A 20,526-nucleotide genomic window follows, 5' to 3' on the forward strand; every position below is an offset into this window, starting at 1 on the left:
TCAGTTTCAGACGTGGGAGTAAAACCCCAGAGATTTATTCCAGGGAAAACCCACGCAGCCAAGTAGGGTCTGAAACCCCATTAACACGGTGCCCCCGGTAGGATTCGAACCGGGGCCGAGAGGTGAACGCCGAGGCAAGACATACACCAACCTGACCGCCATCTACATAATTCCGAAATCTTCTCCAAGGCACAGTTCAGGGTTTGCCCTTTCATTTTCCAGCTTCAAATTCCGTCTTTGCTTATTTTGGTTGCGGCAATCGGTTTAAGAAAAGATCACAGTGACAAAACTTTGCTGGAAGGACTCAGTTAAGGTTCAAAACGTCTGGCCAATAACTATTTTTGGCAGCGACAAAACTTAATAAACTGTTTTTCGATTTTTCAAAATTATTTTTGTGTGTCCGTAACGTAAACTGGATCACTTCAATTTGTGAACGTTTGTGGGGGTTAAAGTTCGGCGGTTTGCCTATATATCTAAGGGATGACAATTAACATTCTGAATAAAAAAAAGAAAGAAAGCTAGGGCCTATAGCTGTAGGCTATTTTTTTTTTTTTTTTGCATAATGCTAAAAATAGCCGTCCGTCAGCGTAAACTTTTTATCAATGGTGAACCGTTTTCACTGGGTGTATGATCATTAATTAATCACTTAAAACTAATTACAGTTGTCAGCATATTCTCAAACGAGCTTGTTTTGTTGTAATTGCATCCACGCATGCCACCCCATTTACAAGGGTTGTCTATTTTTGGATTGACTACTTTACTAATTAGCCGCTTTGCAAAAAAAAACTTCCGCGCACAAATTTTTAAAAATAGACTAAAGTTCGCTTATTCTTTTGTCCGAGGGGTATTTGCGAGCACCGGGGTCCGTCCGGGGAACAACGCCGTAGACTTTGGTCCTTTCACCCGCTGAAGTGTTGACATTATTCGGCCAACAAGTGGGTAGGTTGTTGGTTTTGATTTTTAACTTCACTGCGGAGACTTTATTTGATGATTTTTTTTTTTCATTTGGAGGAGAGAGACAATTAATATGGGTTATTCTTCCATTTCACTCTATGACGTGTCAATATAATCTGGGTAAATTTTTCTAAGTTGGCTTTGAGCATGAGAAAAATGCTACGTCAAGGACATATAAAAAAGCTTTTATGAAACGAAATCATTGACAATGTGAGACTTTGGAACGGTAGGTGACGCCAGCAGACTTACCAGTACAGGTAAATGTCCACTGTTTACGTTGTTCTCGGCACGTGAAGAACAATGGATTTACATGGTAAGTCTGCTGCCACCTGGCGTCCTAAAAGGTCCCATATTGAAGCTGATTAATCCGGAATTTTCTGCGGGGTCACGACCAAAGTACTTAACCCTTGAACATTTTCCACGAAAACGAAAGTAATTTTTACCGAGTCCATTAGTAGTTCGTGAAACTTGTAGTATCCCTAATCAGAATACAGTTCCATAACAACTATTTTATAATGTTTGTAATTCAAATACAATTCGACGTTTTGCTGTGACTTTTGAAATGTTTTTACTAAACCAATAAACCAATTTTTGTAGAGATTGCTATTTGATTCCCATGCATTTCTCAAAGCCGACTTGAAATACAATATCGTCACCTATAACAAATGTGAGAAACACGGTCTGAAGTGCGCTCTGTGGGTAAAGTCCATGCAGCATGCAAGAAGTTAAGGGTACAACACGTGCACCATCTCTACAAACAATCAACGTATACAAAAGTTTAACCGCAATTCTCGAAATTCGAGTGCTCGTCGTCGAGGGGTGGTGTGAACAAGTCCGGCGGCTGGCTGGGGAGGGAGGGTAGGGTGGGGGGGGGGGGGGGGTAGGGTGGAGGGGTGAGGTGTTTCACTTTTTCCCAGGGTGAAGCATTTGTACCATTTCACATATATGTACGCTTCGTTTTTGAAAGGGCAAGGGCACCAAGTCATTTTCTCCTTTGTAAAGGTAAGGGCTCCCTATGAGGAAATTGTAAATTTCTACTGGAGCATTTAGAGGGCACCAAGGCAACGACCAGTGGGCATTGAGGCAAGACTCTGTGAAGTATCAGGTCGATTTCTCAAAGATAGTCCTAACTTTGGACTAGTCCTAGGACTCATCAGAAGCTATTGAAAACTAATAAGGCCAGTCCTAAGTTAGGACAAGTTAGGTTAGGTAACACGTCCTAACTCAAAAAAAGACTAGTCATAATACTTTTTGAAATCCACCCCTGTGTCTTAAAGGAACACGTTGCCTTGGATCGGACGAGAGCGTTTGAAACCGTTTGTTATGAAATGCATATGGTTAGCAAGGTGTTTTAAAAGTAGAATATAATGATCCACAAAAGTATCACTCAAAATTGCACGGTTTTCATTTTACGTCGCGAACTCACACGGTCGGCCGTTTATGGGAGTCAAAAATTTGACTCCCATAAATGGCCGAACGTGTTAGTCGACGAGGTAAAAAGAAAACCGTGCAATTTCGAGGCATATTTGTGTAGATCATTGTATTCTACTTTAACAACATCTTTCTAACCATATCGATTTGATAACAAACGGTTAAAGAACGCTTTCCAAAGACCAACTCGACCCGATCCAAGGCAACGACGTGTTCCTTTACCTGTTACACCGAGAAAGCAAGTCAGCATTAATGTACGGTAACATTAAACATCACCACCCACCACAAACACACAGCCGCCAGATTGGTCTATAAGCTGTGGTATCACATTTCTCGTACGGCTCATATCGCCCGAGGGCATTACGGTCTTCAGGATTAACTATGTTTGAAACATGAAAAACGAAGAAACGTACACGATGCAAAAAAAGAAAAAAAGAAGAACAAAAGGTCTTTCTTCAATCGATGTTCTGGTGACCTTGATAACCATAAATTTAAGACCAGAGTAAATATTATTATCCTTCAAGAACATCCTCGTTTTTAAAACCTAACACGAATGTTTACAATGACCCATGGCATGTTGTTAAATTTTATAGCTTCAACTTCACCTCGTACGCCCAATGTCCGGGGAACAATTTGGATCATGTGGCGCCGCACCGCGGTGCGTCGCGGGGGAGAGCGGAGCGAAATGCGGCAGACGGGACTGGCCTTCCAACCCAACAAAAAACATTTGCTGGTTGGGGTTTTTCTTTTATCCATATTTTCTCTACCCGAACACCCAAATTTATTCAGTCAAGCCGTAAAGTCGTAAAGTCGACCCTATTAAATTTAAGTTTGCTCCAGCGCGACAAATCGTGTCAATGAACGACGATGATCCCCATTGTCCAATGTCGTTAATCGCACGAAAAGCTCCCATCAAAAAACGTAGTATCTCCGTGACATTGGTTCTGCGTATACACCAGGTTTTCATATCTTAAAGGCCATGCAACATAAGGCAATTGAGGAACTATGAAAGAAATCAAGAGTGCATTAAGTCCATTAAATCAAAGAAGTGGATATAGGCATGTTTCCTAGCAAGGAAGCATGACAACAGGTGGGCATGCAAAACAACCAACTGGACTCCAAGAAACCGGACAAGAACTACTAAAGCATGGTTTTAGACGAATCAATAAGTTTAAATGACATAGAATTACATTCATTTAAAAGAACTACTTCAGCATATAGATCAAAAATCTACAAAAAGTTCATACAGAACTTCTAAAGCATTATTTGGTTTTAGATGAACCAATAGATTAAAATGAGTACTGTTTGAAGCTTTGCATGGTGTGGATAAATAGGAAGAAACTAAACTTGCTGGTACTACCATGTGTAAGTCTTTTTAGTGGGAGTGTTGGCTCTAAAAAGAGCCTGTGTGATATCGACGTTTCGAAAAGTATACTCTGCTCATCTTCAAAAGAAAGCTTTTAAATGCTCGTGACAGTACTTAACTTTAAACAGACTTCGTGCACGCATGGTGTCCGAGTACACTCCGTCGGATCGTGTTGCACCACCCGCAGTGGCTCGGGTTTAGACGTGGGCGGAGAGCGCCGAACGACGGCAGGGTTATTGGGGCGAGCTGGCCTTCCAAGAAATCAACACCCACGTGTTGGTGTTTTTGTTGAATAAAACCATAATGCCAAATTCAATCAGTTACAACTGGGTGGGGGCATATGAATGAAAAGCAATGCACATGTTTAGTCAAACTATAATTTATTGTTCTACACAAAGTATGTAATTTAATATTAATAAGCAGCTTTCAAATGTTCAAAATGGCTGCCACAGACATTAAGCCCCTGTCAAGTCAAACTACGAAATATAATAAAAATCAAATTTTAAAATTTCAAAATTGCTTCATTGCTGTTTATACTTTTTCGTGCTATATACCCATTTCTTAAAGGATCAAACTGCGATGGCCCTAAAGAAAAAACATTTTCTCATGAAGGAGTCTGGTCAGTTTAGCCGTGCAGGGGTGTTTAAATGTTTAGAAGACTTGGGAGACACAGTGTGATGCACATTATTTAACCTGATCACATTACTTAACCTGATCACCTGACGTCAAAGTTACGCCTGATATCTGCCTTGAGTCCACGTCCATAATAACCTTTGACCTCGAATTCATTTACATGCCTTCAAGATCGTGGAGATTCGCAGTTAAATCCGACGTAGAAGTGTATACATATCAAACTATTACCTGTCTTTATATCCGCGTATGGATGGGTACAGTCTTCAAACAACTCAGCGAAGTCGACACCTTACGCCCTCTATGATGAAGCAAAGCCAAGGTTAGGTTAGACTGGCCCAATGTCCTTACCCGCAAATATACAGACAGGTTTTGGGTATACAGCACCGTAAGAGAGGACCTTTTGCAGTGGGGGTGGTAGTGTGGGTCACATGGAGGGTGGGGGGGGGGGTCAGGGGTTTCGTCAGTGGGGTGGAGGAGGGGGTCATATATATGCAATAACTTGGGTACAAAGGTTTTATTAATCAGGGTGTAGACTTTGTTCGAGTAAAATTAGGCCTGGATGAGGTTGATTCAAAAGAGGGCGCTACATATTCGCCTCATTGTTTAGCCGGGGGGGGGGGGGAACACTGAATCCCCTGCCACAGATGTACACACACATGCTTATAAATACCGTAAATCGAGATCTTTCCCCCATTGTTTGGACTTTTTAAGCGGCATCCCCGTTGGTTTTGTACACACAAGCAAAATGAGGACCTTTCGCTTTTCTCGCAATTTTACCGGATCCGTTTTGTCATCATCAGTTTAAGCAAATAGCTAGGATCAGTGGTTAAAGAGTCTACCTCCATGGTTTTAAGCTTGTGAACATGTTCAAATATAGCTGAGACATCGAGCTGTATTCATAGCCTTTCTACAAGAGTCACGGAACCATTAACAAAGCCATACACTTGGAAAGTCAACCCGACACCGGGATGAATTTAAGTCCACATAATTTTGTCCGAGAGGTAATTTTGTGATACGAGTGGTGGCCGTTTAACACCGAGAGAGCGACCTTTCACTTGGACTCAGTAACCCCGTCACCAAGCTCCCTCCACCCCGGTCGGTAGCCCCTCCCCGAGCCGGACAACAGCCTCCAGCTCGTAGTCATGTAATAAAGCCCCCATCACCCATCCAGATCAATTAAGTCTAATTATTATGATAATGAAAAATAACTCTTTGAAACTACCAGGTGTCCCTTCCGCGATTGCCTTCTTCTTTCGGCGACCAAACAAAACAAAACAAGATGCGGTTTCCTGAAAACTGGTTCTGGATTTGGAGAGGGGGGGGGGGGGTTGAAGGACGGGGATAGAGCTGATAAGTTATCCCCCAGTTTATACGCCGTTGCGGCTTAACAGCACAAAGGCGAGTAGATTCACGAGATGGCGATAAAAACTGGACTTGTTTAGGGAATCAGTGATGCGCAGTTGACGTGTCTTTTTATTTATTGAATAAGAAGACGTTTTCAATGCCACTATCTGATTTATATTCTAAGTCACTAATCCAATCATTCGAACGGACGGCCTCATATGGTGATAGGGACTGAGTGACACACGCTGGACTTAAAAATAAACATGAACAATTACGCACAGCGTCCCTTTCTTTGTATCTGTTTTTTCCTCTTTTTCGACTTTATTTTGACGTTGCCATGAGTAATTACATTTTGTCAGAACGATTGTGGATTGGTTTGGTAAAAAGAAATTAATAAATAAATTAAAAATATTATATATTTTGTGAGAAACGGCTGCCTCTGAAGTTATGTAGTTTTTGTTTTTAGTTTTTTTTTAATTTATTTTTTTAGTTTTTTTTAGAAAGGGGTCATTTCTTACTCAAATATAAAGGCTTCAGGCCTGAAGTCTTTCATAACTTTGTTAGGCATCTTAAATAAAGCACACAAATTTGTGCAACAAGGGTGTTTTTTCTTTCACAATTCTCTTGAAACTTCGATTACCAATTGAGTAAAAATTTTCACAGGTTGTTATTTTATACATATGTTGGGGTAGGGCCTATATCTAACACCAAGTGAGAATACTGGTCTTTGACAATTTACCAAATGTATCCAGTGTCTTTAAAGCTATAAATTGTTTTCCAATGGTTAAAACTTGGAGCATGAACACCATATACTTCTCTTGCAAGCGCATGCACATCGCTACAAAGCCGATGCCCGAACCGCCCGAATATCAGACGTCTAAATTAATAGTTACGTCTTACCAGCAAAAAGAAGAAAAAGAAACCTCATTTAAATTTCGATTGATACTCCTTATAATTAGACGCCAACATTTCAAGATTGCACCTGGAAGTTCAGCTATAAGCCATTAAGCTCATAAACTGGGATATAAACCCCACATTTTAATGATCTTTCTATTCAATAGTCTTCTAATAATGTTTGCTTTATCGCCGGCTTTATTGACACAAGACGGTCATTGACCACGAAGCTAATGTCCGGAGTCATCGGCCCGAATCACCGGCGGTGCTCGCGCGCCTCGTACCCCCATTCGCGTGCCCGTGATGTGCCCGCTCGCGCGCAAGAGGAGATCATGATGCATGGCTTATTGTTCATCTCATTGCACCATTATTCTACTTATTCAGACACCAGGAACAAGAGCGGGAGATTAACTGGGCTCCACAGGGGGGTTAGAGAACACAGGGGCTGGTGGTCATACAATTTTATGCCTGGCTTTTTATGACTTTTTAATTATGTGTTGGGATTGAAGGTTTTTCTGAGCTGCAAAGAATGTTTTCTCGTACTTGTGCTTGATCGTTGCCGGTGTTGCAGGGGATTATGTCTCCCATATGGCCGGCAAACTGCGTACAAACTACTTCTGATAGCGCCCTCTGTTGAATCATCCTCCTTCAGCCCACAATAGGGGAAATAATCTCCAGCCGACATATTTCCCTGGGACACCGGACTAGTCGGGGGTTTAAGAGTACTTCGATATATAAATTGGGATTCAAGGTGACCAGGGGCCCGGGGGTGGTTACTAAGCAATAAAATTCATCTTTAGAGCCGTCAGATATTACTTTATTGTAATTACGACTGATCACCTGTTAAGACCACAATCTTAGCTTTTTATAAAAGGAAATGGAGGGGGGGTAGGGTTTCTGGTGGGGTATCTACTCAGAGAGGGCCATTTTATTGGGTCAAAGTACTTAAAGGTAGTTACTTGAACACAAAAATATTCTCCATTATTAGTTTCTAAACCAAAATAATTGAGACAATTGGCAGTCATTGGTAAACAGTGAATAAACGAATGAACAAATTTATTACAAACTAGAATATATACACATTGTTTTATAAATACATCATATCCATGACATTCGTTTTTTGCATTTTTCTTCAAAAATTCTTAACGTGATGCTGGATAATCCTTAAACATTCAGGCATACAGGTTGTTGGTGCTGCATACTGCACAGGAGTTCAGATAGTTACAGGTTGCCGGTGCTGCATACTCCACAGGAGTTCAGATAGTTACAGGTTGCCGGTGCTGCATACTCCACAGTATTTCAGACAGCCATCTTGGGTGTAATTGATGTCATCCTGTCAGTGAATCAGTTCGTCCGTAGCCGTGTGCGCATACATTAAGCTGCCACCAATTGCGAGAAATTTTAAGGTTTATTGTTCTAATGAAGCATTGTTTTGTGGGGATTTTAAAGCCTACTTCGACAGTATTTCAGAGGGAAAGATTTCTCTCCAGGATTGGTTGCTCAGCACAAAGTTAATCAATAGTGAGCTTATCAAAATTAATTTAGCTTTACCCTTACACCTATAAATTGCTAAGCAGGTTTTTGTTTTTGCTTCCTAGACTAAAGTTACCAGCCAAAATACCCAGTCCATTTGTGGCTGGTATCCTGAAAAGCAGTTCTGTGATGAAACCAGGGTCCAATCTCATAGAGTTGCTTAAGCGGCAAATATTGCTTATAAACAAGATCCGGCTATTAAAGCAAAAATTATCAGAATACTAGTTACAAATAGCGCATGTAGAATGGTATTTAGGCTATAACCTTTATTATTTTGTTGTGCTTGGCTCTATTGTTTCTTACAGGCACTGGACAGATGACACATTTGGTTGTTGTCAAAGACCAGTCCTCTCACTTGGTGTATCTCAACATATGCATAAAGAAAGAAACCTGTGAAAATTTGGACTCAATTGGTCTTCGAATTGCAAGATAGTAATGAAAGAAAAAAACACCCTTACTATTTTGAGCAATTACCAAAAAATGTCCATTACCTTAAAGGAAGTGGACACTATTGGTTATAACTCAAAATAATTATTAGCATAAAACCTTACTTGGTTACAAGTAATGGGGAGAGGTTGATAGTATAAAACATTAAAATCAATTATCTAAAAGCACACAAATTCGTGTGACAAGGGTGTTTTGTTTCTTTCATTATTATCTCGCAACTTCGACGACCAATTGAGCTAAAATTTTCACAGGTTTGTTATTTTGTGCATATGTTGAGATACACCAAGTGAGAAGACTGGTCTTTGACAATTACCAATAGTGTCCAGTGTATTTAAGCAGCGCTATAATATTAGGCCCTGATTATCTCTGTTGGGGGGACTGAGTAATTGAGGGGGGACTGACTATATGAGTTGTTTCCGGAGTTGAATCCCTGTACATTGTAAGCATCACTCAGACGACAACTGCGCAAATCCGATCAGAAATCCAGTGTGAGCCAAATTTCAACGCTCGGTATCATTACGAGTTTCTTGCGAATAGATCGTCCGTTCGTCACAACTTTGGAGCGACTGAGTAATCCGCCTGAGTAATCCGTATTCTCAAAATATACTCACATAATATCGCTTACGAGTTTCTACTCTAGGTCTCCACTTTCTTGACAAATATACTGCAAACAATATCACTTATATACAACTCAGTGAGTATAACCTCATCAAAAAGTGAAAACTCATCAGGTCTTGTGAGTTTCTAGGTGTTCCATCATCCGACAAATACACTGAGATCAACACACAAAGAGTATAACTCATTTTCTTGTCAACGCTCATGAGTAGTCTACTCGTGGGTCAATACTCGTTTCTAAATGTTCCTGAATACACCAATACGCTGCGATTAATATAAAACCAGACGTAAACAACTGCGTGACCTTGTTATCCAATAAGTAGTACAGACTCAAATTTTAAGAGTAGTAAAAACTCATTTTGTCATCAGGCCATTGGAGTCTTAAACTCGTGAGTTCAACGCTCTATTCCAGTGGTTCCTCCATCCAACAAATAAACTGCAAACAATAACCAAACAGTAACCAATAGAGTAAAAAACTCACATGTGTCTTTGGGTCTCTTATATGTGAGTCATCATAACTTGTGAGTCACTGCTCACGAGTCAACGCTTGTTTCCAGGTGTTCCACCTCTTTAGAGATATCTTGTAAAGCTCGATCTAGCTCGTCTCTCTCCGACATGATGGAGTGGCTGTACAAGCCCATGTCGAATCCACCAATGGATGACGAAGCCTCGCTGTTGGTGCGTCTTGAACGTTGCGGACTCGTGTAGTAGTAGCTGTTGGCTGCGACGTCTTGGACACCCATTCGCTCCAAGACGTTTTCAAAATAGTCGATATCCTTCTCGGGGATGTAGGGTCTCATCCCTGAGATAATTTGAAAGTAAAAGATAGAATAATCAGGCTTTACATTACGTGTGTCACCAATTAAAGACACTGGACACCTTTGGTAATTTTCAAAGACCAGTATTTTCACTTGGTGTATCCCAACATGTGCATAAAATAACAAATCTGTGAAACTTTTGACCCAATTGGTCATCAAAGTTCCAAGAGGATAATGAAAGAAAAAACACCCTTGTTGCACAAATTTGTGTGCTTTCAGATGCCTAAAGAAGGCTTCAGGCCTGAAGTCTTTTAATATTTGAGTGAGAAATTACCTCTTACTCAAAAGCTACACACTTTACAGGGAGCCGATTCTCACAATGTTTTGTACTGTCAACAGCTCTCCGAGGTTTTCCTCCCACATTTACAGCCCTTTTTAAACTACTCTTTTTCCTGAGGGCAACCACAATAAAAAAATAAAAATAACGAAGGAATAAATGAACAAATATGTTCGATATAGAAGAGTTTGCGGTAACACCATGTAATAACAATCTCTAAATGAGTTGGGGGTTTAGAGATTGTTATTACATGGTGTTACCGCAAACTCTTCTATATCTTATCTCCACCATGCAAAGTTTCAAATCCTACTTAAATATGTTCGAGTTTTTACCTGGGAAGAGGAGCTTCCGTTCCGGTCCATAGAGGGTCTGGAGCTTTTTACAGAAGTCCTTGATGGACCCCGTCTGTCTGTAGTCACGCAGAATCAATGCGAATTGTTGCAGCTCATCGGATGTTAGTTTACTTCGAAGCTGAGCAACGAGAACATTAAATTCAACAAACATTTCAGTATAAACTATAGATGGATGGTTCCATAATAATAATATTCAAAATTTTTACTCAGGCCTAATACTTCACTGAGGCATCGATATCAACCTCAACCTAAATCATGGAGGTATTGCCGCGAGCCTCATGGTGAAGAGACTTTGGTAAAAAGCTGTTTGCATTACTACTTTTACGAAGCAATCATGGTTAAGTGTCTTGCTTAACGACACTGGACACTACTGGTAATTGTCAAAGACCAGTCTTCTCACTTCTTGGTGTATCTCAACGCATAAAATAACAAACCTGTGAAAATTTGAGCTTAATTGGTCGCCGAACAGAAAAAACACCCTTTCTCACGAAATTGTATGCTTTCAGATGCTTGATTACAAGACCTCAAATTCTAAATCTGAGGTCTCAAAATCAAATTCGTTAAAAATTACTTCTTTCTCTAAAACTACTTCACTTCAGAGGGAGCCGTTTCTCACAATGCTTTATACTATCAACCTCCCCCCATAGCATGTACCAAGTAAGGTTTACCGTTTTATGATAATAGTTATTATGAGTGATTACCAATAGTGTCCACTGCCTTTAAGGAGACAAGTGTCACAACCGAGACCGAGAGCTTGAGTCCGATGCTCTTAACCGCTGGGCCATGACACACCACAATCTTTCCGGAGGACTGGAGGCATGGGGTTGGACTGGGGATGGTTTTATTGACTCTTACCACTTCTATATACTCCTGTAGTAGGAACTTGGCTGTCACACTGAGATCATCCATGCTATTGCTTTGCCTCATTGCGGGTGAGCTTGGGTCAGGCCTGTAATAAATGCACATCAAATCAAACAGTTGATAAATGAATCTCAAAAAATGGTTTATTGTATTTATAATGATAATATTGACTGCCTCATGCTATCGGGCAATCTCGATGGTCTAGTTGGTATGACATTGCTTTAGAATTGAAAAGGTTGTGGGTTTGAATCCCACCCGAGAAATATGCCTGTGATTTTTTTTTTCCACAGATACAGTGCTAACACACATTGGTGTATTTGGGTAAAACCAAAAGAATACATATATTAAATGATAATATATGATAATATTAATAACAGAAGGTTCTTACATAGTGCCTTATCACACCCCTAGGGATGTGTCTAAGCAATCCGTATTTTTTTTCCTGCAAGTTTTGTGGAGCTATGTTTTTGAAGTATGAGACCTATTCCTTCATAGCAATATGTAATGGTTTACAAGGTGCTGTGGTGCAATATGCAGCCAATCAAACCAGGAACTCAAGGCGAGCCGTTTCCCTTTAAGTTTACACAGAACACAGGACCTATGGAGTTATGGCCCATCCAAGAAAGACTCTGCTAAGGTTCAAATGTCAGGCCATTAACTACTTGTTCTTCTTATATACCATAGGTCCTTTTGGTTGGTAAGCACTTTACACCAGCTAATTCTATTTCCCCCAAAAAAACAAACAAAAGTAATTGATTTGTAAACTTACGATGGAGGTTGGAAGACATCTAGATCTAGCGGTGTTCTACTTACAACACTTCTTGACACTGTTGACAAAAACATCAAAATACATTAGGGCAAACACATATTCAATATAATAAAAATAATGATCGTTTTTTATAATCACAGTTTACACACCCGAAGGGCATCTAAAAGCGCTTCCAACATTATTACCACTGGTCAATGGGCCATTTAACTCATTCCTTAAACCATCTTAGCTCCCTAGGGAGTATACACCCTGTGCAACAAATATGAGCACACTGAGCTAAATCAATCACACAAACCATCTCTGCCCTCACAGGTACCCATTTACCCCTGGGTAGAGAGAAGCAATTATAGTAAAGTGTCTTGCTCAGGGATAAAAGTGTCACGATCGGGACTCGAACCCACACTATGCTGAACAGAAACACAAGAGCTTGAATCTGGTGAACGCAACCACTTGGCCACGACACACTGCGTAGCAGTCTGTCGTTGGCCACGACACACTGCGTAGTAGTGTGTCGTGGCCAAGTAGTGTGTACAGTATTGTATACAGTCCCAGGCTACCATGGTGATGTAAAGGCTTTTTCAAACACAGTATCAACCTCTACCCTCGCAGGTATCTATTTATACCCCTGGGTGATGAGAAGCAATTATGGTGAATGACTTACCACTGCCTAGAGATGTGTTCCTCGCTGCCCTTATGATACTTTGATCAAAGTATTTCATTGTGAGTTCAGTGTAAACTAGGTAGAAGATTTGTTGTGACAGCGCGCATACTCCATCTGCACCTTCCTGTTACGACAATCACAGAAATATTTAAAGGGTTTGGCTACTTTTTGTACGACACAAACACAAACGTCCACAGATTTAACTTACATTACACAGTTAAAAGAAATATTATAGAATTGGTAAGAAAAAAACTTGTGTAAGATCGCATATTTACATCAAACTTACACGTTCTAATGATGATGATAGTAGAAAAAATCCCTTGAAATATTTCTGTCCGGAATGTCATATTTGATGAGAAATAAATAATCTAATTTCACATTTGGAGTGTATTGTTCAGTGAGCGTTTTGTTAACAGAGTGCTAAAAAGTTACTTTTTTTATAAATACCACGTACCTTCGAGTGGCACTCACACACAACCAGCTTACATTCCTCCTGCTGGCTGTCGCTTGCTGTGAGAATAAAAATGAATTTTAATACAGTAATTATTTCACAACTCATATCTCTATCTCGAGTTCCCCAAGCTTAGTGGTTTGCAGGGCACTGCTATCGCCACCCTGAGCTTCCAAGCAAGCAAGCTTGTCCTCTGAGAGCCTAAGCATGGCTGAGCTTAAAGAGGTCAAAGGGCACCACACTTATGTTAATCTACTAAGAAGGGACACTGGGTTTGTGACAGCTGGAGAAATATCTATATGCATGACTTTTGTCAAGTGATGAACTGAGGAGGAGAGTCGGAGTGGAGGAGAGTCGGAGTGGAGGGGATCCGCACCGTATTGAGGAGGCACAGGCTTAGGTGGTTTGGGTCATGTGATGGAGAGAAAGGCAAATGCCATCTGGGTCAAGACGTGTACCAACATTCTGGCTGACCGCGCAAGACCTGGCAGAGCTCAGTGTCAAATGACATACACAGCTTGGAGTCGATGCAAAGGAAGCGATGGACAGGGCAAGGTGGAGGAGAGCCATAGGGAGAAAGCAGGCCGACCCGGATAGACTGGACAATGGCCTCAAAACCGACATGATAATGATGATAAGGGAGAGAGAGATCTGGGTCGAGTCTTCCGAATTTTAGATCAAGACTCACCGATTTTGAAAACGACGAGGTGCTGACCGTCGTCTCTGATGTAACTCACTGCAGCAATGTCATGGATAGGAAGCCTCACTAACGTCTCCTAAAGGGTGGTTAACAAAACTTTATTAGTGTCAAGTTCCTGGACTGTGAGAGCAATCTTGAAAACTGATTTGCATCGAGGCGTATCATGGCTAAGCGGTTAAGAGCACCAGACGGAAGCTCTGATGTTTCTGATCAGCAGGGTGTGGCTTTGAGTCCAAGCCGAGACACCTTGAGCAATACACTTAACCATAATGCTCCGTCCTTCGAATAGGACATAAAGCGGCTAGTCCTGTATTTTGTGCACTGCATGTAAAAGAACAACCCTCTGCACTTATTAAAAAGAGAAAGGGGTTCGCGCTGATTTTTCTTGATTGATTGGCAGCATAATGCGCCACATCACCTTGTAAAGCGTTACATTGTGCTATGTAAAAGGAGTATATCTCATAATTCAAATGTAGTCTGTCATACCTTGCAGGAAAGTACTGTATGTTACAGTGCCTTGAGAGCGTCAATATGAATCCACGATATAAGAAGCCACTATTATTATATGGCATTTACTTAGTAGTATGACCAACTGCTACAAGTGCTTACCTCACCATCTCTCCTGACTATTTTCATCTGTCTGGCTGATACGGATAAGATTGCATCATACTTGGTCTCTCTGGTGCTCCATGGAAGCAAGCCTTGTTTCTTCATACAAAAGAGAAAAAGACAAAAATATGTGAGGGGTAAGAGGATTGTGGTTTTGAGGTTAGGGGTGGGTTTGGGGTTGTCGTACAGAATTTAAAAGAACCCAGTGCACTTATTGTTAGAACGGCTGCATATTGCACCACAGCACTTTGTAAACCATTACATGGTGCTTTAAAGGAGTAGGTCTCATACTTCAAAAACGTAGCTCCACAAAACTTGCAGGACAGAATACTGAGCGATTTGATATGCCCTTAGGGATGTGATAAAGCGCTTTATCTTCAAGTACGCGCTAATCCTCCAATCAGATTCGCAGAATGGAGTGGTGATAAAAACCTATACTGCACGGCTAATATCACTACCATGCGTCTTGTGTGTTCTATGTCACGCGCCAAGTTTACTTGAAGATAAATACGTTATCACACGCGCGCTCGTGGAAATACGGAAACTAAACCGCATCTGCGTCCCATATCCAACTCGGCCTTGGACGCAGAAGCGCTATATTTTTCCGTATTCCACTCACGCTTGTGTGATAACTTATAGTATCAGAACACAGTATTATTATTATTATTACCTTGGCTTTATCAACGATTCGAAGCAGCTCAGTTCTCTTTGTTGGATCCAGACCATAGGACACCTTGGGTATAATGCCTAGAAACTGAAGAGACAAATTAATGAAAAATAGAATTAGCTGTTGCAAACAACTTACCAACTGATGGTATTTATGCATCAAATAGTTAAAGGGAAGGTACACATTTGGTAATTGTCAAAGACCAGTGTCCTCACTTGGTGTATCCCATCATCACAAGCATAAAATAACAAGCCTGTGAAAATTTGAGCTCAATTCGTCATTGGAGTTGCGAGAAAATGATGGGGGAATTTTTTTTTTAAAGTGTTAACTTTGTTTAATAGAAATACCTTGATTGCAATTTCGATGAAGCTATCGATAAGTAGCTGTGGATCAACCTTGTACTCAGGGGGAGTGAGCTCGGCAGTCTTTAAAGCTCGCCGATTTTCCGGCATGCTGTGATGCTGCAACTGCACAGGATTTTCCTGGGAGCCTCGATTGGGAGCACGACCCTTGTCTTTGTCTTTGTTGAAAAGACCCTTTAGCCCTCCTTGCTGATGATGACAAAACATAAAGTACGACAATGTTATGATCGTCAAGACTATTGACTGCGTAGTCGAGTCGATCGTGTCAACCATGACTACAAACAAAATAGTCGCGCCGTGACTACTTAAAGAAAAGTTGCAACTCCCTGTTTGGTGAACCAATGTGTCGCTCATAACAACATAAATTACTTATGAAACACATCAAGCATCAGTGACACAACCTTTTAATCGTTTTCAGCACAAATTTTACTATTTTGTGCCTGCGCCGCGGCAAACAATATGCCGCAAAAAATGCAATGCATCTTGGGAGTTAAAAATAAGTTGTGACAAGTGTCAAATTCGCAACTATTTGAGGCGTAACCTACTCCACTAATCACCAAGGCTTAACAAGTTACGAATAAACGACAACTTAACAAGTGAATTTGACAAACAGTAAAGTTTGTTGATCTGAAAAATCGGGAAAACAATTATTTTTTGCTAACCCAACTACCAAACCTTTCAACAAAGCACAACCATTATATGGTAACAGCATTGCTAAAACCCCATTGTCATAATCCTTCAAAACATTCTCGTCAAGGTCTCATTTCAGATGTCAAATATTTTTTCACGAAACAGATGCAGTCTGAGCAACGGTAACTGTTGATAAAGCAGTTGGGTGTGGTCGCTTTGTTCGTTAACTTAAATGGCCAACCCGTAATATCTGACACATACCGTGCCTAGCTTTGTTATTTAACTTCCGAATGCAGATATTTTCTAGTCTCCAAATACTACACAAAAGTGATACGCGTTGAACTTGTGAATGTTGTTTTACACTTACGGGCTTCAATGTAAAGCGGCCATTTTGTTTTTATATCGAATAATCGTCGAGAGTCGAGGCTGAAAACACACCAAAATAATATTTTCCTCACCTTTTTCGACGAAGCTTTTGGAACAATTTCTTCTTCCATACCCATGGCATGTAATTTCGACTTCAAGGAGTACTTGAGTGTGTGTTTTCCCTTCTAAAATACATAATTTATCTGGAAAATTGTGGCCCACAGTTGCCCTACCGATGTCGCGCGTCGTCTGCTGTAAATGTTGTTATAAGCCCTTTTCGAAACCACGGCTTTGGCTTTGGGTTCGGCCCCGCGGTTGTTTCGAATTATTTGCATGTACGCACTCAAGAATCCAAAACAGAAGCCGTAATTTCGTAAAGGCTTTATAAACACACATACACACACTACTGTGTTAACTGGTACTTGAAGGGTACGGGACCAGTGAATTTCCCAATGTTTATTTTTGTGTGTAGATCAGAGGCTCGAAGTACGTGTCAAAATGAATCACTTTTAGTTTATTTTGTTAAAAGTTAAACCGAACAATAAGCAAAACGAAGCAAAACGATGAATGAATCGGGGTATCGGGGGGGGGGGGGGGGGGGGGCTGACCAATACCTTGATACATTGAAGGTTCAGGTTGACTCGGTAACTGTGCCCAACTTCACAGAGCTGTTTAAAACAGAAAAAGTTGCGTAAAAAACTTGTGCTAATCAACAAAAAGCAGGATAGGCCTACCACTCACAGGCGCTATAAAAAAAGCCGTTACCTTCATACATGTTGTACTAAGCTAATTGTTGCATTTAAGCAGCTCTACAAAGTTGGGCCCTTAAGTTTGTTAAAAAGTCTGGATTTTTGTTTGTAACTTTCAGGATTGAACTGGGTGCCAGAGGGCCTGACTCATTTCTAGGTCAGCTCTGACCCACCTTGGTCAGGCTGACTCAGCAACTGGTCAAAATGCACAACAACCTAGCCTGGCACCCTGTGTTCTCCATACGTTTTGGGGACACAGAACGGCTTCTAATTGCAAGTTACATGTTTATACCTCTCTCTGGGGGAGGGGGGGGGGGCTGGGATAGCGTCATATGTTATAAACACTGTGCACTCATTGATTTCCGGAAGGAAAACACAAAAACAATTCACAGATATTTTTGTGGTTAGGATTCGAACCCACGACCCAGCGTTTGCTTTAAAAACAATCCGTAGATTACTTTATTAGTATTATATTCTTTATCATTGCTTGATATTATGCAACATTATTATTCTATAGTACCAGTCATAATTACTGGCCAAACAATTTTAGAAATGATTTTCTATAATCGTAATATTTCTGTTATACACTTATGGAGAAATTTATTAAAGCAAAACAAAATCATGAAACGATGGTTCACTTGTTGTCATCATTTGTATGTGTAGATTAACCGTTTTAAATTTTAAGGGAATATCTAGGTCGGTTTTCCCGTGACAAAACAAAAGGAACAAGTGAAAAAATAACGAACGAAACAAGACAATGAATAATCATGTTGGGTTATTTTCTTAATTGGGTCTTTTTCAAGTACGAGAAGTTAATACTGGGAAGGACAAACAATAATTTACCCAACAAAAGGATAAACTCTGACGTACCAACGAAAAGATCTCACTGAACGTGTACTCTATCTACATAAGAACAAATTACTTGTTGTTGCAAGACGTGTTGCAACGAAGCCAAAGTATGCACCGCACCAAAAAAGTCAAGGGCGAAATAAATACAAACTAGGAGAAAACTGTTTTGAGTGTAAATATATTGACTTTCTCCAGAAAACGATCAGAGCATACTAGTACTACTGGTCGAAACGTGTAATTGAAACGAACAGTTCTTTTTAGCACTACTCCCAACTCAATTAGAGTACTGGACACTATTGGTAATTACTCAAAATAACTGTTGGCAAAAAACATTGCTTGGTAACGAGCAATGGAGAGAGCTGTTGATGGCATAAAACATTGTGAGATACTGCTCCCTCTGAAGTAACGTAGTTTTTGATAAGGAGGAATTTATCACTGAAATATTTGAATTAAATTTGAGACCTCGATCAGCTAAGCTCTATAAAAGCCCTTAACTTGTGCGAAAAGAGCATTTTTTCTTGTATTATTCTTTCGCGACGTTGACGATCAACAGACGATGTGACCTGTGACATCACAGTTTACAAAAGAGCCACAGAGCCTGTACTTCATGCAGGCGTGATTTGTACACAGCCAAATGGAATTAGAAAACATGAAATCTTATATTCTATGGAGATTGCACTGTCCAATTCTCATCAAATTTTGATATGACGAAAGGGGGCACATCTCAAAACTTGACCAGATTTACTGTCATACCTCTTGGTTTTATGTGGAAATTATGATACAAACTTTCAACTTTCCCATATAGGACCAGTGTAGTATCTTGCCTGCCAGAATACTGAAAGAATGTACAAGGCCACACTTATTGTAAACAAGGTTCACATGGTCTATTGAGCTCAAATGTTCACTGGTTTGTTTTTTATGCATATGTTGAGATACTCCAAGTGAGAAGACTGGTCTGAGACAATTACCAAAGGTGTCCAGTGCCTTTAACTATACCGTATTTCTACCATGCAAAGTTTGAAATTCTACTTATTATTAAATAAATTTAACCCAATGGTTCAGTGAATGTGTTTGGACACGATTTGAGCAGAAAGGCCAAGGGGTGCAAGCTTGGGTATCGCCCGGTACCAGTCCACGGAGTGGAACGTCGTCGGTACGGAGTGCGGAAAATACATCACTCCATGTTACCGCAAACCTTACTATCACCATGCAAAGTTGCAATTCTTATTTTTTAATAATTTAATTTACCCTGCTCTGGTGATATCAACTTACGAGTGAACGTGTTTGGACACGATTTGAGCAGAAGGTCATTGGGGGGAGGGGGGGGGCAAGCAGTGGTATCACCCGGTACCAGTCCACGGAGTGGAACGTCGTGGTACGGAGCAAAATACATTTACTTCGTGATGCCTTTTCCGTATAAATGTCCGCAAGGGAGTTTGGAATACGAAGGGTGGGAAAGGGCCTTGACAGTAATTCTCACATTCACCTATAGGTCGACGTACCCATTGTTTAATACCAAGGCAAGAAGAGATTGCCCCTGATTGGCTTACAGTGTGCGTGTTGCGTCTTAAATACGCACATTTATGTTAATTAGCCCCGCGCTTGTCCTGGAATAAAATGTGAGGGGCGGGCGGGGAGCCCCGATTTACTTGCAAGGTTCCATCATCCACAACACTGTTGAGGGGGAAAACGTGAGAGTGCAGATGAAAATAAGTTTGTGGGAGCTTTCTTTTCAGTTTTACACGATAAATCTGGAGATTTTCCAGCGATATGGAGCGATTGAAGTATGTGTCAAAATGAATCACTTTTAGTTTATTTTGTTAAAAGTTAAACCGAACAATAAGCAAAACGAAGCAAAACGATGAATGAATTAGATGTGCAATGAATGTCTAACAGTGAAACTATAAATTAAATCACGGGGAAAGAAAACTAAATAATGAAAATTATTTTGCGGACCTTAAAAATGTCGTTTTTTGTTTATTGATGTGCTCCTGCTTTTTTTCTTCTGAGTTGTTGCTGACGGTAGAAATGTCGCGAGAAAGTGAGAACACAAATAATGAATAACATAATGGTAGACCATGAAATGAAAAGAAAAAAAACAACAACAGTGGGTGGGCGTGGCTTAGAGTTTAAATGGAGGAAGGGGCGGTGTCAATGTCCTCTATGCAATACTATCCGGAGAACATG

The 20,526-nt window shown here is 40.5% G+C and overlaps 1 protein-coding gene across 1 annotated transcript; it reads right to left on the minus strand.

The window, feature by feature from the left end:
* Positions 1-7,650: 7,650 nt before the first annotated feature.
* LOC139952550 (cerebral cavernous malformations protein 2 homolog) lies at positions 7,651-17,010 on the minus strand. Its single transcript, XM_071951718.1, has 11 exons — positions 16,834-17,010; positions 15,731-15,934; positions 15,387-15,470; positions 14,717-14,815; positions 14,096-14,183; positions 13,411-13,466; positions 12,957-13,080; positions 12,296-12,353; positions 11,521-11,614; positions 10,645-10,783; positions 7,651-10,019 (listed from the first exon to the last, which is right to left on the minus strand). Exons 1-11 carry the CDS (start codon positions 16,876-16,878, stop codon positions 9,751-9,753), a joined length of 1,260 nt encoding a protein of 419 aa, XP_071807819.1. The 5' UTR covers positions 16,879-17,010; the 3' UTR covers positions 7,651-9,750.
* Between the last annotated feature and the right edge of the window lie 3,516 nt (positions 17,011-20,526).

This window comes from Asterias amurensis, chromosome 20 (genome assembly GCF_032118995.1).
Source record: "Asterias amurensis chromosome 20, ASM3211899v1".
Classification (NCBI taxonomy): Eukaryota; Metazoa; Echinodermata; class Asteroidea; order Forcipulatida; family Asteriidae; genus Asterias; species Asterias amurensis.

What these genes read in the sequence shown, in the direction of transcription:
- LOC139952550 (XM_071951718.1), bottom strand. Translation starts at nt 16,878, where the DNA reads ATGGGTATGGAAGAAGAAATTGTTCCAAAAGCTTCGTCGAAAAAG. An exon ending in TAGTCAGGAGAGATGGTGAG is followed by an intron (nt 14,184 to 14,716) that starts GTAAGCACTTGT and finishes ACCACCCTTTAG; the next exon opens with GAGACGTTAGTGAGGCTTCC. An exon ending in ACGGAAGCTCCTCTTCCCAG is followed by an intron (nt 10,020 to 10,644) that starts GTAAAAACTCGA and finishes AAATTATCTCAG; the next exon opens with GGATGAGACCCTACATCCCC.